We start from the raw sequence: 12,351 nt of genomic DNA on the forward strand, positions 1-12,351 counted from the left end.
TCGTGAAATGGTGTTGAACACGGAGTTTGTGTGACCTGCATGTGGTCATTAGCTAAAGCTGACTAGATAATTCCTGTTAGGTGTATTAGTTTCTCATCCAAGAGACCCTTAGGACTGAGTTTGTTCAGTAACTCATTTGTCAGAAGAAATTTCTCCTGGGTTGTTCCATATGTCCTCTGTCTTTCATCCCTCTCTTCTCTCTGATGACTGCTAGGCTGGGTCATGAACAGAAACAAGCTCTTGTTACGAAAGAAAGTTTTTGCTTTCCAAGTGCCTGACAATTTAGGCATAGGAGAGAATAAGCTAGTGTATTATTGGAAGATTTGAGAAGACACCTTATATAAATACTTTTTCTCCAGCTCTTGAAGGAGTTAGTCATTTTTGTCCCTGTCTTCACAATCAAAGGCACACGCTTTTAGCTCCTCATTTTCTAGAGTTACAGTTACTTCTGCATGCCAAAATGATCCTCTTCATCATCTGTTTAGTCAGATGTTTGTGCCTTTTTCCTGCTCATCTCCATGCTTTTTAGACTTCTAGATTACTGTCACACTTTGAGATGGAATAAGTAGAGATGTTAAGTGTATTTGCTTGTAGTGCCATTTGTTTATCATTTATTTATGGTCTTTGTTTAAGGGACTGACTTTGTTTCTGGGCTGTGAAGTAGTACGCAAGAAGCCAAAAGCCACTGGAAGCTCAGAGCACAGGATTAGTGTATTTTTGTTTGTGACAGAAGAAAAGTTGTAATGATTATCGAGTTGTGAGTAGAGGGATGAGAGGAGTTGATACGCTGATTTTGTATGATTCACATAGACCACTGAAGTTGTAGAAGCTTGTGGCATGAACACATCTGTGCCCTCACAGGTGAAGTCTTGTATGATATTTCACTGCATTATTATGAAAAAGTGAAGGGAAATTACTTTGAATCATTATGCTGGTACTTGGCTCTCGACTCTTCCAAGAATATTTTGCTTTTGTCTTCCAGGGTTATCTCTCTCAGTGCAGTGAGAGATTAGATGTGTGATAACATGAGCTAACTGGCTTATTCTTCACAGTCAAAGCATTAAATTGTTTATATTCTGCTTTCACAATAGCTGTAATAAAAACTTTAAATAATGTATCTTGGTAGACACATTCATTGAGAATCCCTAAATTTATTTAGCTCTGCTAACGGTTGTGCAGTAATCCACTGCATGCTCTGTGGAAGTATTTAAGCTGGATGTCTGAAGTCTGAGCATGGCAGAAGCCATACATCAGTGACTCAGTGTGGTGTTTTTAATCAAAGTTGAATTATTTAGCAGTATTTCTTTTTTTGTAGCCTTTCATGTCCCCTCGGTACCCTGGAGGTCCAAGGCCACCTTTAAGAATACCCAACCAGGTAAGAATTTATATCTCCTGCACAGTTGTGATCCAGGTCATGTTGCAGTTCTGGGTGCAGGGAGCTTTGTCCTGAATGCTGTCAATGTGTGGCACACAAAACTGTCTGTCCCTCTCCACTCCATTTTGTCTGACCATTAATAGACACATCATGTCACTGCTGGCTCATCTTCCTTTGTGTAATTACTGTGTATACCTCAAAATTTATTGGGCTCTCAGTCTCTCTGCAGAGGGAGAGCATAGTGGCCTTATAGAGAGAGAGAGAGACATGTTAACCTCAGCCAGGCTGTGCTGCCTGCCCAGGTTGAAGGCAGTGTATCTCCATGTTCTTACGTTCTCTGAGTTTTCCTAAACACATTATGCAGGTAGCTCTTAGAATTGCTTTACTTCAATCTACACGCAATGCATCACTCCTTCCTCTTCTCTGTTGGATGTGTAAAGTATTGCAGTAACAATGAAATGTATTTACTTCGCAGTAAACAGGAGATGATTGGTGAGAAGCAGTTATTGTCAAGTGTTCTGTGCCTTTTACAAGCACTCTGAAGACTTTATGAAAGCATCAGATTACTACTTTTTTCTCATCTCCACCGGAGGATATGAGTGCTAGTGTAACAGGAACAAGTAATGAGCTGTTGTTCATCAGCAGAGACCTTTATGGGCTGATCTATGAAAAGGTTGTTCTGGATAGAGATAGTATTTCTATTTTCTTAGTGCAGTTAGAAGAGGAGAAAGTGAATGTCAGCAGTTGAAATGTTAAGAGAGGAGGAGACAGAGCTCTAAGAAAAGCCATGTCATTTGCAAGATTTAGAAAGGTTGATGGGCAAGAAAATCATTTTGTGCAACCTAGACTTCCAGGACTGTCTTTGTTATTAGCAGAGCTCAACTTTCTGTAATTGTGTGTTACAATGTCAACAAACTTTTTTTTGACCATTGGCACAATATTGTCATGAAATTCAACACCAAATTTTAGTGAATTGGGGACATTTTAGCTTGCAAGATTTCTTCAGATCAAATGAATCTGAATTGGTGATCTATAACATAGCTGCTTTTTCACAAGGGAAATGCATGACATTGCTGATGTGGACATCAAAGGACAATGCAAGTGCAGTGAAATGCATCCAGAGTACTTTGTTAAATGTTAGCAACAGTATACTGTAATGCAGTACAAAATGTGTTCCAGAGTTTTCCACCTTTCAGTAATGTCCCAGCCAGGAGTGCACCAGTGCACCATTATTCTTTTGTTTCCATGTTTCTGAACTGTGCAAATATGGCAGGTAGAACCTGGGTGTTGTGGCGAATCCTGTAAAGTTGCTGCCAAACTACAGCTTTATTTCAGAAGCGTTTTTGTCTGCACACTGCATTTTCACAGGATTGTAAGATAACATTCATGAATTACAGCTGTTGCAATTCATTTACATTATGCTGCGTTCATGAACTACTGCTCTTAGCAGAACTCTCTTTTTTAGGGGACCTTAAGGGTTACCACTGAAAGTAATGAACTACTTTAAGGCCAACATTTGGGTTACACGGAGATAAATTATCTGATGTTTGTCAGAGTTTACTCTGATGTTAAACCTCCACCACACATATACCTACATCCCTCAGCGTAAAGTTGGTATTTTGTACAGGAAGGTGTGACATGGAGCGTGCATTCCCAGCACTTCCAATCCTGGGTTGGGGTACATGAGCTGGATCTGGGCTCCATGAGGAGAAGCATTAGTAAATACTGCATGCCACAGTGTACCCCCAGGATTTTTCCAGGTCTCCATCATACCCTTCAAGATCCAGCCCTGCAAGTGTATTTGCTCTTGGCATTGCTCATGCTGTGCTGGCATTTTCTGTGTTGTTGAAGAGTCCTCTGGTGCATTGGCAAGAAATTGTAATGACCACACGAGCCAAGTATCAGTCAAATGTTGCAGCAGCTCATCCTTATTTGTCTGGTATCTTGAGCAGAGATGACCAGTTCCTTCTTTATGGGAGTATTTGATACTTCCCTCCGTATTTCATGTCTTCTTCTTACAACTATCCTTAGGACAATTAAGTAAACACCACGGAAGTAAACGCAAAACTCAGTTTTAAATGATGTACAGAATTTAACAGAAGATGTATTTATTCTGTAATATTACATTAGAATACCTTTTAACCTGGTGCTAAGAAGATAATGTGCATCTTAATTTTGAACTTCCTTCCTTGGAAATAAACTATAAGATATTTACAGATAAATTCCTTTTTGTGTGTACCCACAGTATTTTCAGAACAGCAGTAGCTTATCCATTCCCTCAGTAAGCAGTTACCTATGCTGACTGAGTAGATTATTTTCTTAGTACAAGAATTATTCATTCCAGACACAATTTAATGAAAAAGTATCATTGTTTTGGAATTTAAATGACACTTGGTGGATCAGCTGCCATCCTTTCATAAAAAATTTATTCTAGCTGACTAAACTGTAGCTAAGAGATTGTAGAAATTAGACTTGATCTTAAATCAGTAACTGTAAGAGGAACATAAAAATAAAAACACACTTGATTTGGACCACAGGTGAAATAACACTGTATTTTGTCTTCAGATATGAAGGCAAGCTATAGGAGCAAGTGTTGTGACTGTTATCTCCTGTAGACGAGTAATAAGCTAGTGGTCCTCAAGGGGGAGGCAGGTAGAAATATCCATCTCCCACATCACAGCCCTGCTTTGCCTTACCCTTTGAGTGCTGAAACCAACTGATGTAGTTATAGCTCACTCTTAGAAGAAATCATGGTGTCCACACTGGGTCCTGTTAAAAGAAGATGTTAAAATTACTATTAAAAGGGAAAACTGCAATAACATAAACTTTGGATAAATTACCATGTAACTGAGGAATAGGCAATGATTTGACATTAAAGAATAGGTAAGCTAAAGCAGAGGAAGAATTGGAGAAAAGAAGCAAATTGGATGAGGATCTATCTTGGAGGTTATTTACCATAATTCAAAGAAGTGCAAGAGTTTGTCCGTACGGATCCATAGATGCGGTTGTTGGATATTCAGGACATTCAGTTAGGATGTTTAAGAGTGTTAACTCTAATGCGTTACTCTTGACTCAGAAGAAACATCTAGGAATTAAAAACAAAATATTATCTATTTACCATACAGTTCAGTGTATTATGTTCTTGTAATATCATTTCTTTGCCTGCAGGCACTTGGAGGTGTCCCAGGAAGTCAGCCATTATTGCCTAGCGGGATGGACCCAACACGGCAGCAAGGTGAATGAAATAAATATTTGGATCATGTAATGTAACGTTTTCTCAAGTTGGCATCCTTTGCTCAATGTTTCAAAGTTTATTGTAGCTTTTTTGTTGTTGTTGTTAATTTAGAAGGAGTCATAGTCATAGAATGTATTGGGTTGGAAAAGACTTTTAAGGTCACCTAGTTCCAACCACTCTGCTAAATGCAGGAACACCTCCCAGTAGAATGATTAATTAAAGTTGATTTGGAAAGTGTCTGTATTTCACATAGCTTTTTAAGCTCCATAATTTTATTTCCAGGGCATCCAAACATGGGTGGACCTATGCAGAGAATGACTCCTCCAAGAGGAATGGTTCCTTTAGGACCACAGGTACGTTCTACAAATAAATACCCATTTTTGTTGATAGATCAGTATTTACACTTAATTACTTTGATTCCAGTGTTGCATAGTTTGAAGATAGAATGTGCTAGGAGTTGTTCTTACAATACCATTTAAAAATAAATTTTATCAATTCTAACAATTAATTCTGATTTGCAGCTTTATAAAATCTAAAATTCAAAAGTCACTCTTCAAAGATTTGAAATTAGAAGGAATTCCTTAAGTCACTTATTTCAGGAAAGTTAAATTTTTCCTACATCCAGCGTATACTTTAAAAGATAGGATTTGTAAGGAGTCCAAGCCTCAAGGAAGTGTTTCCTCATTCTCTCAACCTATGCCATCAAGGAGTGTAAAGTTCATCTCACAGTACTACTTAGTACTACACTACTACTCAGGCAATCTGTAGCAAAAAGAAGAGTGATAAGATTTTCTTTAACCACTATGGAGATAGATTATTTGTTAGTTTGATAGATTATTTGTTAGTTTTGAAGACATTTTAATGTAAAATTAGGAGTTCATGCTTCTTTTTCTGCCGCTTCTCAATCATAAACAACTCTCCAGCTTTGATCCCAAGGAGGAAAGCAATCTTGGATTGCAAGAGTTCATCTTCTCCAAGGTGCTGATCTGTTCATAATTGTATATTGATGCTTTCCTCATAAGTGCAGAACCAGTATTTGTTGACATTACATTTTAATCATTAACTAAGATAGACAAATACATGAGTTGTGATGTATACTTGAAAGATTAATCCTAAAGGTTAATTTGTGTTTTGTTAGCATTCTTGGTGAGGGAAAATTTAGGTAGTTGTGTTTCGTACCCCGTTGCCAATATTTTCTTCTCATACTTACCATTTTTATTTCTCGATTTAGATAATCTTTCTAGTGGCTTATTTTTTCCTTGGAATAGAAACTGAATTTTAAATGATTAAATAACTTTGCCTTTCAAATCTGTTCATAACTGCCTTTACACTTTTGGGTCCTATTGGTAGAAACCAGTTATGTGGTTCTACGCAACGTCTGTTGTGTGACCAACTAACTGTTATTAAATAAATTTGTTGTTTCTTGTGTAGCATTGAAGTTTATTTACCACTTGTGTTTGGGAGGTAGAAAGAGAAGCTTTGCAGTGCTGCCAGATGAGATTGAGCTGATACTTTATGCAGCACCATGAGTCACACAGTAGGCAAATCTCATGCCAGTTTTTATAAGGGTGGTTATTTTTTTTTTCGTTTTTGCTGTCTCTTAAAATGCAGCATTTGTAAAATTCTTCTTTCTTTTGCTAAACATCCCCTTAAAATGGGGAAAACATGGTATACCTACACAACTTTAAACTTGCAAATAATTTTCTTTTGTAAATGGATCATCTTTGTGTATTGCTTTTAGAATCATCTCAGAATACAGTTCTAAAACCAAACTGAATTTTGTCTCTCAAACTTGCTTTTAAAGTTCTCTTGCTACAGTGCTGTAAGTTTGGCCTCGGTGTACCCAGAGTGTAAGGCTCTGTTCTACCTTGCTGCACAGGCAGTTAAATCTGGGAAACACTTCATGTGCTGATATACAAATGCTTATCTCAGCATTTTTTGTTTTATGAGTCTACACTGTTCCAAACTAAATACCATGAAGCTAGAAGCAGTGTTACAAATGCTTGAATCTGTGAAAAGCTGCAAAGAATTACACTGAGTTTTTTTCAAGCCTTGGTTATACCAACTGGACAATGTACACAGTGCACACTGTGATAGACTACTTACTCCCAGTCTCTCAAAGTTGCTGGCGAGCTTACAATGTGTCTCTCATGCATTCAAGTAAAAAGTAATTAGATTATCTTAAACATTTAAAAGTCTAGGGTCATTTATCTCATTTTGATCACTTGATGTTAGGGAGTCCTTTTATGAACAATCCAATACGAGATAAACAGTGGTGGTGGTGACCTTAAGTCAAAACCTGTAAGGAACAAATTAGGACAGAGAGCATAGCTGCAGCTGAAGGAATGTGTGTATTAGCAGACTTAATGAAAGCGCTCTTATTTTAGGATGAAAGAGTACATTTGATTAGAATTAGCAGTAATTAGAGTTGGAAGTACATTTGATTAGAAGTATTCCAGTCCTCAGGATTCCATAATGGTCTTTAACCCTGTCCTACACCCTGTTCCTAGGCTAAAATAGAGATGGGAGATAGCTCAAAAGGGACAAATGGCTCAGCCCTCCAGATCAAGATGGGAAAATGGAATAAAATAGATATGGAACCACTGTTTTGTTAGCCTGTGTGCTCTTCCACATCCACTAGTACTATCTGATGATATTACTATAAGCATCTGCTTTGACTACTCATCAGTTTCTGCCCTATAGTTCTGACAGAGGAGTGGTTCAGGCAAAATTATCTGCGGTAACTTAGGTTAAATAAGAGGTTTTGACTTAATGTGGCTGATTTTTGCCTGAGCATGCACACCAATTGGTCTGTCAGCTGCGCACAGGTTTATGAAATGAGTAGTGATTGATGTCCGGCAGCTGTGGCTAGTACTATCTTCAGATGGCACTGTTGGATCATAGAGTAGATCTGGAGAATGAACTCTTTTTTCAGCCTCTGGATGTATTCTTACAAACCTCTGTATCATACGCTTTCAGGAGTGTCTAACAGTGAGGAAAATTATACATTTGGCGTTTCTGTTTAGGGCATGGGACCTCTTCTCCCAGTTCCATATCAATTCTAGATATCTAGGTCACTTCAGATGTGAACAGCACTGGATCAATACTTTGAATACTGTTGGACTTTTCTCATGTATTCATGACATCATGTTTACACACTTTGTGAATTAGGCTGACATGGAGAATGCCCATAAGCCTATGTTATGTAGATTTTGTTTTTAGTGTAATATATACCAATTTAAAGCACATTAGTATAATTATTGGAAAAGAGACAACGACCTAGATTTTTTAAAATAAATTGTGTGCTTGTCTCTCTACCTTCTGAAAAGCAGAGATAGTATGTTTAAGTCAATACTGGTCATTTTAGAGAATATTGTATTTTCCACTCCTTGGCAATATCAGGAAAAAAAGAGGTTAAAAAAACAAAGAAAAGTCAACACAGACCACGTGAGTTGTGATGATAGACTGTTCTGCTTGTATTCATCTGAATTAAAATAGGTGCAGTATAGTATTTCATATAAAACAGTACAATTGTTAGGCTTCTGTCATATTATCACAGCATAGCTCTGATTTCATAGGCATTAGACAATTCATTTTTTGGCATTACTATGACATTCATTATCATATTAAGTAATTTTTTTCTTCTCACATTTTGAATTGATTGATTTGAAGAGAAATGAGATGGTTATGCTGTATGTTATTGTGAAATGATATCATATGGTGTAATTTCTTACCAGAATTTATTGATACCCTAACAAAATGTCACAAAAGAAATTTTATTTAAATTCTATAACTTAGAAATCTCAGAATCTAAGTCCAGGTTTCTAATTTTGAATGAGCTTCCGTGGTTTGAAAGCTGAATATGTTATAAAAGTTGTTCCTCTGGACATTGACTTGACTTCTCTATATGTAAATGATTCCTCTTGTAACAATTTTAAGTATTCTTAGTATATTTCTATTTGAATAGTACATGTAATTCTGTGTCCTTGGGGATAACAATATTATTTTTTTAAGTCAACAATGGAAACTCCTGAAAGAATGAATTACATTGGCCTATCCAGTCAGCAGTTATATAGGGATATCATTAACCTGCTGTCCTTTCTTTCCCCCTCCTCTTTGGTTTTGTTTTTTTGTTTTGTGGTAGTCTGACCCTTGGTTATCATTGCAGAACTATGGAGGTGCAATGAGACCCCCACTGAATGCTTTAGGTGGCCCGGGGATGCCTGGAATGAACATGTAAGCACAATGATAAACCTTATAATCTTTAGAAAAATCATTATTTCGTTGTAGAAGTGACAGTTGGATTACATAAGTTAAGGGAGAACATGCTTTGATAAGTAACATGCTTTGATGTCTAATAACTGCAATTATAAAAACCCGCAGCAGCTTCCTTGTTCTGTATGCATCTTTTTCAGTCTCATTTGCTGTCACTTCAGGTCTGTACAAATAATGAGTTTCTTTCACAGGCCAAAGTAAAAATACCAAGAATATTTTGTCAGTAGAGCCACCAATATGTCCTTGTGTGTATTATAATCTTTTGTGTTTTTACTTTTCTTTTGGTAAAGATTGGTATAAATATGATTATTTTCTGCAAAATAATGCATAATTTTAGCAAAAAAAAACCAACCAAACAACAACAACAAAAAAAACAACAAACCCTCGTCACTTAAAAAAAAAGCAAACAACAAACCCACAGCAAAACAACTTTTTGAAATAAGTGTGGATGATTCTCTGTTTCTGCTTTTATTTCCATGGCTACATTTATTTTCACTCCTAACAGATGGAACAGATTTACAGATATGAGTGCAAGTTTTCCAGTATTTCTATGTTCTTCTGAGGCTGGATTCCTATTTAGTAAAAATTGATGTCAGCTGAGTTCTGTTGAGCTATACTGAATTATTCTAGACATGGAGTTTGTCTTTGGAGTGGATTATTCATTTTTACACTGTAGTCAGCTCCCTTCTTAAGCATGTGGAACAATTTCATGTGTAAAATTACTGTTTCTTAAGCGAACTAGATGTAAACTATGGATTTTAGCAGAGCAGGTGACTCAAAGTGAGGAATCTTCTGCACTGCACGTAAATCTTTGCTTGTATGGAGTTGTTTGAATGATCAGTAAGCCTGAAAAAAGTAAGGTGCTCTTTGTTTTATTTAGATTTATTTCATACGAGATACAAAACTTTTAAGAGACTACTATAATTAATACTAGGAGAATACAGACAAGAAACTGCATGATCATTCTTTTATCTTGGCTCTGCTTCTACTTAAGTTACTACATGTTCTCATAACAAGAACTTTGCCATCCCTGGTGTAGTTGCAGAAGGCAGCATGGCGGTCAGCGTATCCAGACACAAAAGTGATTTAACAATCCTAATCAGAGAGCAATTTAGTTTGTTCTTCCTTTTACACCTTTCTCTTCCAAGAATGAATTTCCAGCAGATGGACGCTGAGAACACAGTCAGGACATATGTTTATTACATCTCAGGTTCCTTTTCTTCTTTTTTGGGGGGAGACATAAATGAAAGAAAGATGGCAATTTGCATTAAAAGTGAAAAGTTCCACACTTGAAAAAGAGTTATTGAAATAAATAATATCATTAAGAAAAAGTATTTAATCCATCTTGCCCCTAATTTCTTCAAATCTCCAGACATACTTTAACTTCTCAAAACAAATAAAATAAATTCTGAAGTTGGATATTACTCTGTCATATACATGATATATCAGAGACCAGGCAATTATAGGAGCCTTCCAAGGGTAGGCAATCAATGAAATTCAGTGAGAGTATAAGCACAAGAGAGAGAGATTTTTATGAGAAGAAAATGTAACTTCCTAAAATTAAATGTTCTACAAGTAAAATTGAGGACAGATAATGCATTTTAACAACACTTACCCACATAAATGAAAGTTCACCTAAGAAAAATAAACAGGATCTGGATGAAAGAAAGAGCTCCTTGTCTGTCCCTTTCTAGGAGAAGATGGTTATGGGTTGAAATACTGACATTTGCGTATTGCAACATTTCATGTTATTTCAACATAAGCAAGCTCATCTTGTGTCAAGTCAGTAAACATATGTAGGTCATGTTCTTTTAAATCAGAAATGTGAGGAATGCATTTACTTTTGAATTTGTCTGTCCCACTGAACTGGATACCACAAATTGGAGAACTTTGCTTGATATTCTGAGAAGAGCGCACTGTCAAACAACAGTTATGAAGCACGTAACCATAACTGTCTCTTTGTCTTGTCATGCATTTACGACACTCCTCTACATTTCTTACAAGCTCATCTTTCCTCCAGCTCAACTGGAAGTGGGACAGAGCACTTTGGTTTTGAACAAGACAACCTGCTGTCCATTTGCTTATTATAGTGCATGCTGAAGGCATAAGGGAGTCCAGAGTGCTTGTACAGCAGTGTTATGCTCCAGTATATATTGAAATATGTCACATGCTGAATCGGAGAACTCTGGAATTTCATTAATGCATGTTTTACTACATAGATATATATTTTTTTTACTATCAAAGCAATTACACTTTTTGATCAGCAGCTGGATTGACGTACACTGATATAAGGATCAGAGGCATTACTGTGGTGTGGGTTTCTTTTAATGGTATTTCCAAGACTACGTTCATTTGTTACTGTAAAGTTGCTGCTGTCAGGTTTGCCATTACCCTGCAGCCACAGTAAAGACTTGTCATGTCCAGTCTAGTTCAGAACCAGATAGAGAACCTGCAGATGACCTGCAGGCAGCAGCACGTGAGTTGAGCTCATCTGTTTTACTTCTTACACATCTCTATTACCTAAGGCACAGCACTAAGGAAGAACAGTGTAAATCATCTCATCTACTTACATTTCTAGGGAAGAGGAGAGCTATAAATAAAACTATTGCCTTATGTTAACTTACATGTGTCTTCACATAGCCATATCGTGCATTAAAATTCTGCACTGTTGTATTCAATGTTTTTTGATTTCTGGCAATGTTAAAATATAAAAGCATGCATTCTACAAAAGCAGATGCCATTTTAAAATCCAGCTTTTTCTCCTGGGAAAGCTTCAAAGGAAACTGCTCTGGCTAAGAGCAGAATATCTGTCAAATATAATTTTACATTTGTATTGATGAGAAAGCGTTCTTTATTGTCAAAAGCAGCAGCAACCAGTCTGAGAGCTCATAGACAGTATTTCAGTTCGTGAGCATATACTCCTTATATGTAGCATTGCTAAATAATTCCTTGCTTCATCATAGCTAATGCATATTAGATTACTTGAAACAGCTGATATACATCCTATGTTTTTTTCCAAATAATTTTATTTTACCTATAAGGTTTTAGGCTGAAGATCAGTAAAGCCATTTTTAATAATATTTTTGTTTTCCTTTGTGGAAAAAATGCTCTCCTTAGGACCAAAATGGCAAATTTCAGGGAGTATTGTTACATTTTTCTGGCACTTTTTAATGGTTGGTGTGACCTGCAGTTCTGTTCAAGTGCTAAGAATATCTCAGTCATGCCTGAAAAGAAGAAAATATGTATTTTTTAACTCAGTTCCCAAACTTGTATTTAGAGATTTAATTCTTGATGGAACGTATTTTCCTGTTAGGAAACTGAAATATGAAACTTTATGATCAAGAGTGCAAGATTAACCTTAAGAATAGATTGCAGCTGAGATTAGTGACAGGAGCGGATACCTCGTAAACTACTCTTATTTTGGAAGTGGAACATTCATAATTATATAACTTTAAGAGTAAACATT

At 36.5% G+C, this 12,351-nt stretch overlaps 1 protein-coding gene across 6 annotated transcripts in view; it reads left to right on the forward strand.

Annotated features, from left to right (window-relative positions):
• The window catches only part of SSBP2 (single stranded DNA binding protein 2), a 157,781-nt gene that overhangs the window by 121,352 nt on the left and 24,078 nt on the right, over nucleotides 1-12,351 (forward strand). For 3 of the 6 annotated variants that reach the window (XM_048930472.1, XM_048930474.1, XM_048930470.1), the window contains 4 exons: nucleotides 1,316-1,375; nucleotides 4,544-4,610; nucleotides 4,893-4,963; nucleotides 8,755-8,846. In XM_048930472.1, coding sequence (XP_048786429.1) covers nucleotides 1,316-1,375; nucleotides 4,544-4,610; nucleotides 4,893-4,963; nucleotides 8,755-8,846 — 290 coding nt within the window. The remainder of the gene's footprint in view (nucleotides 1-1,315; nucleotides 1,376-4,543; nucleotides 4,611-4,892; nucleotides 4,964-8,754; nucleotides 8,847-12,351) is intronic. The other 3 variants (XM_048930473.1, XM_048930475.1, XM_048930471.1) reach the window with 1 other exon arrangement.

Source organism: Lagopus muta, chromosome Z (assembly GCF_023343835.1).
Source record: "Lagopus muta isolate bLagMut1 chromosome Z, bLagMut1 primary, whole genome shotgun sequence".
Taxonomy (NCBI): Eukaryota; Metazoa; Chordata; class Aves; order Galliformes; family Phasianidae; genus Lagopus; species Lagopus muta.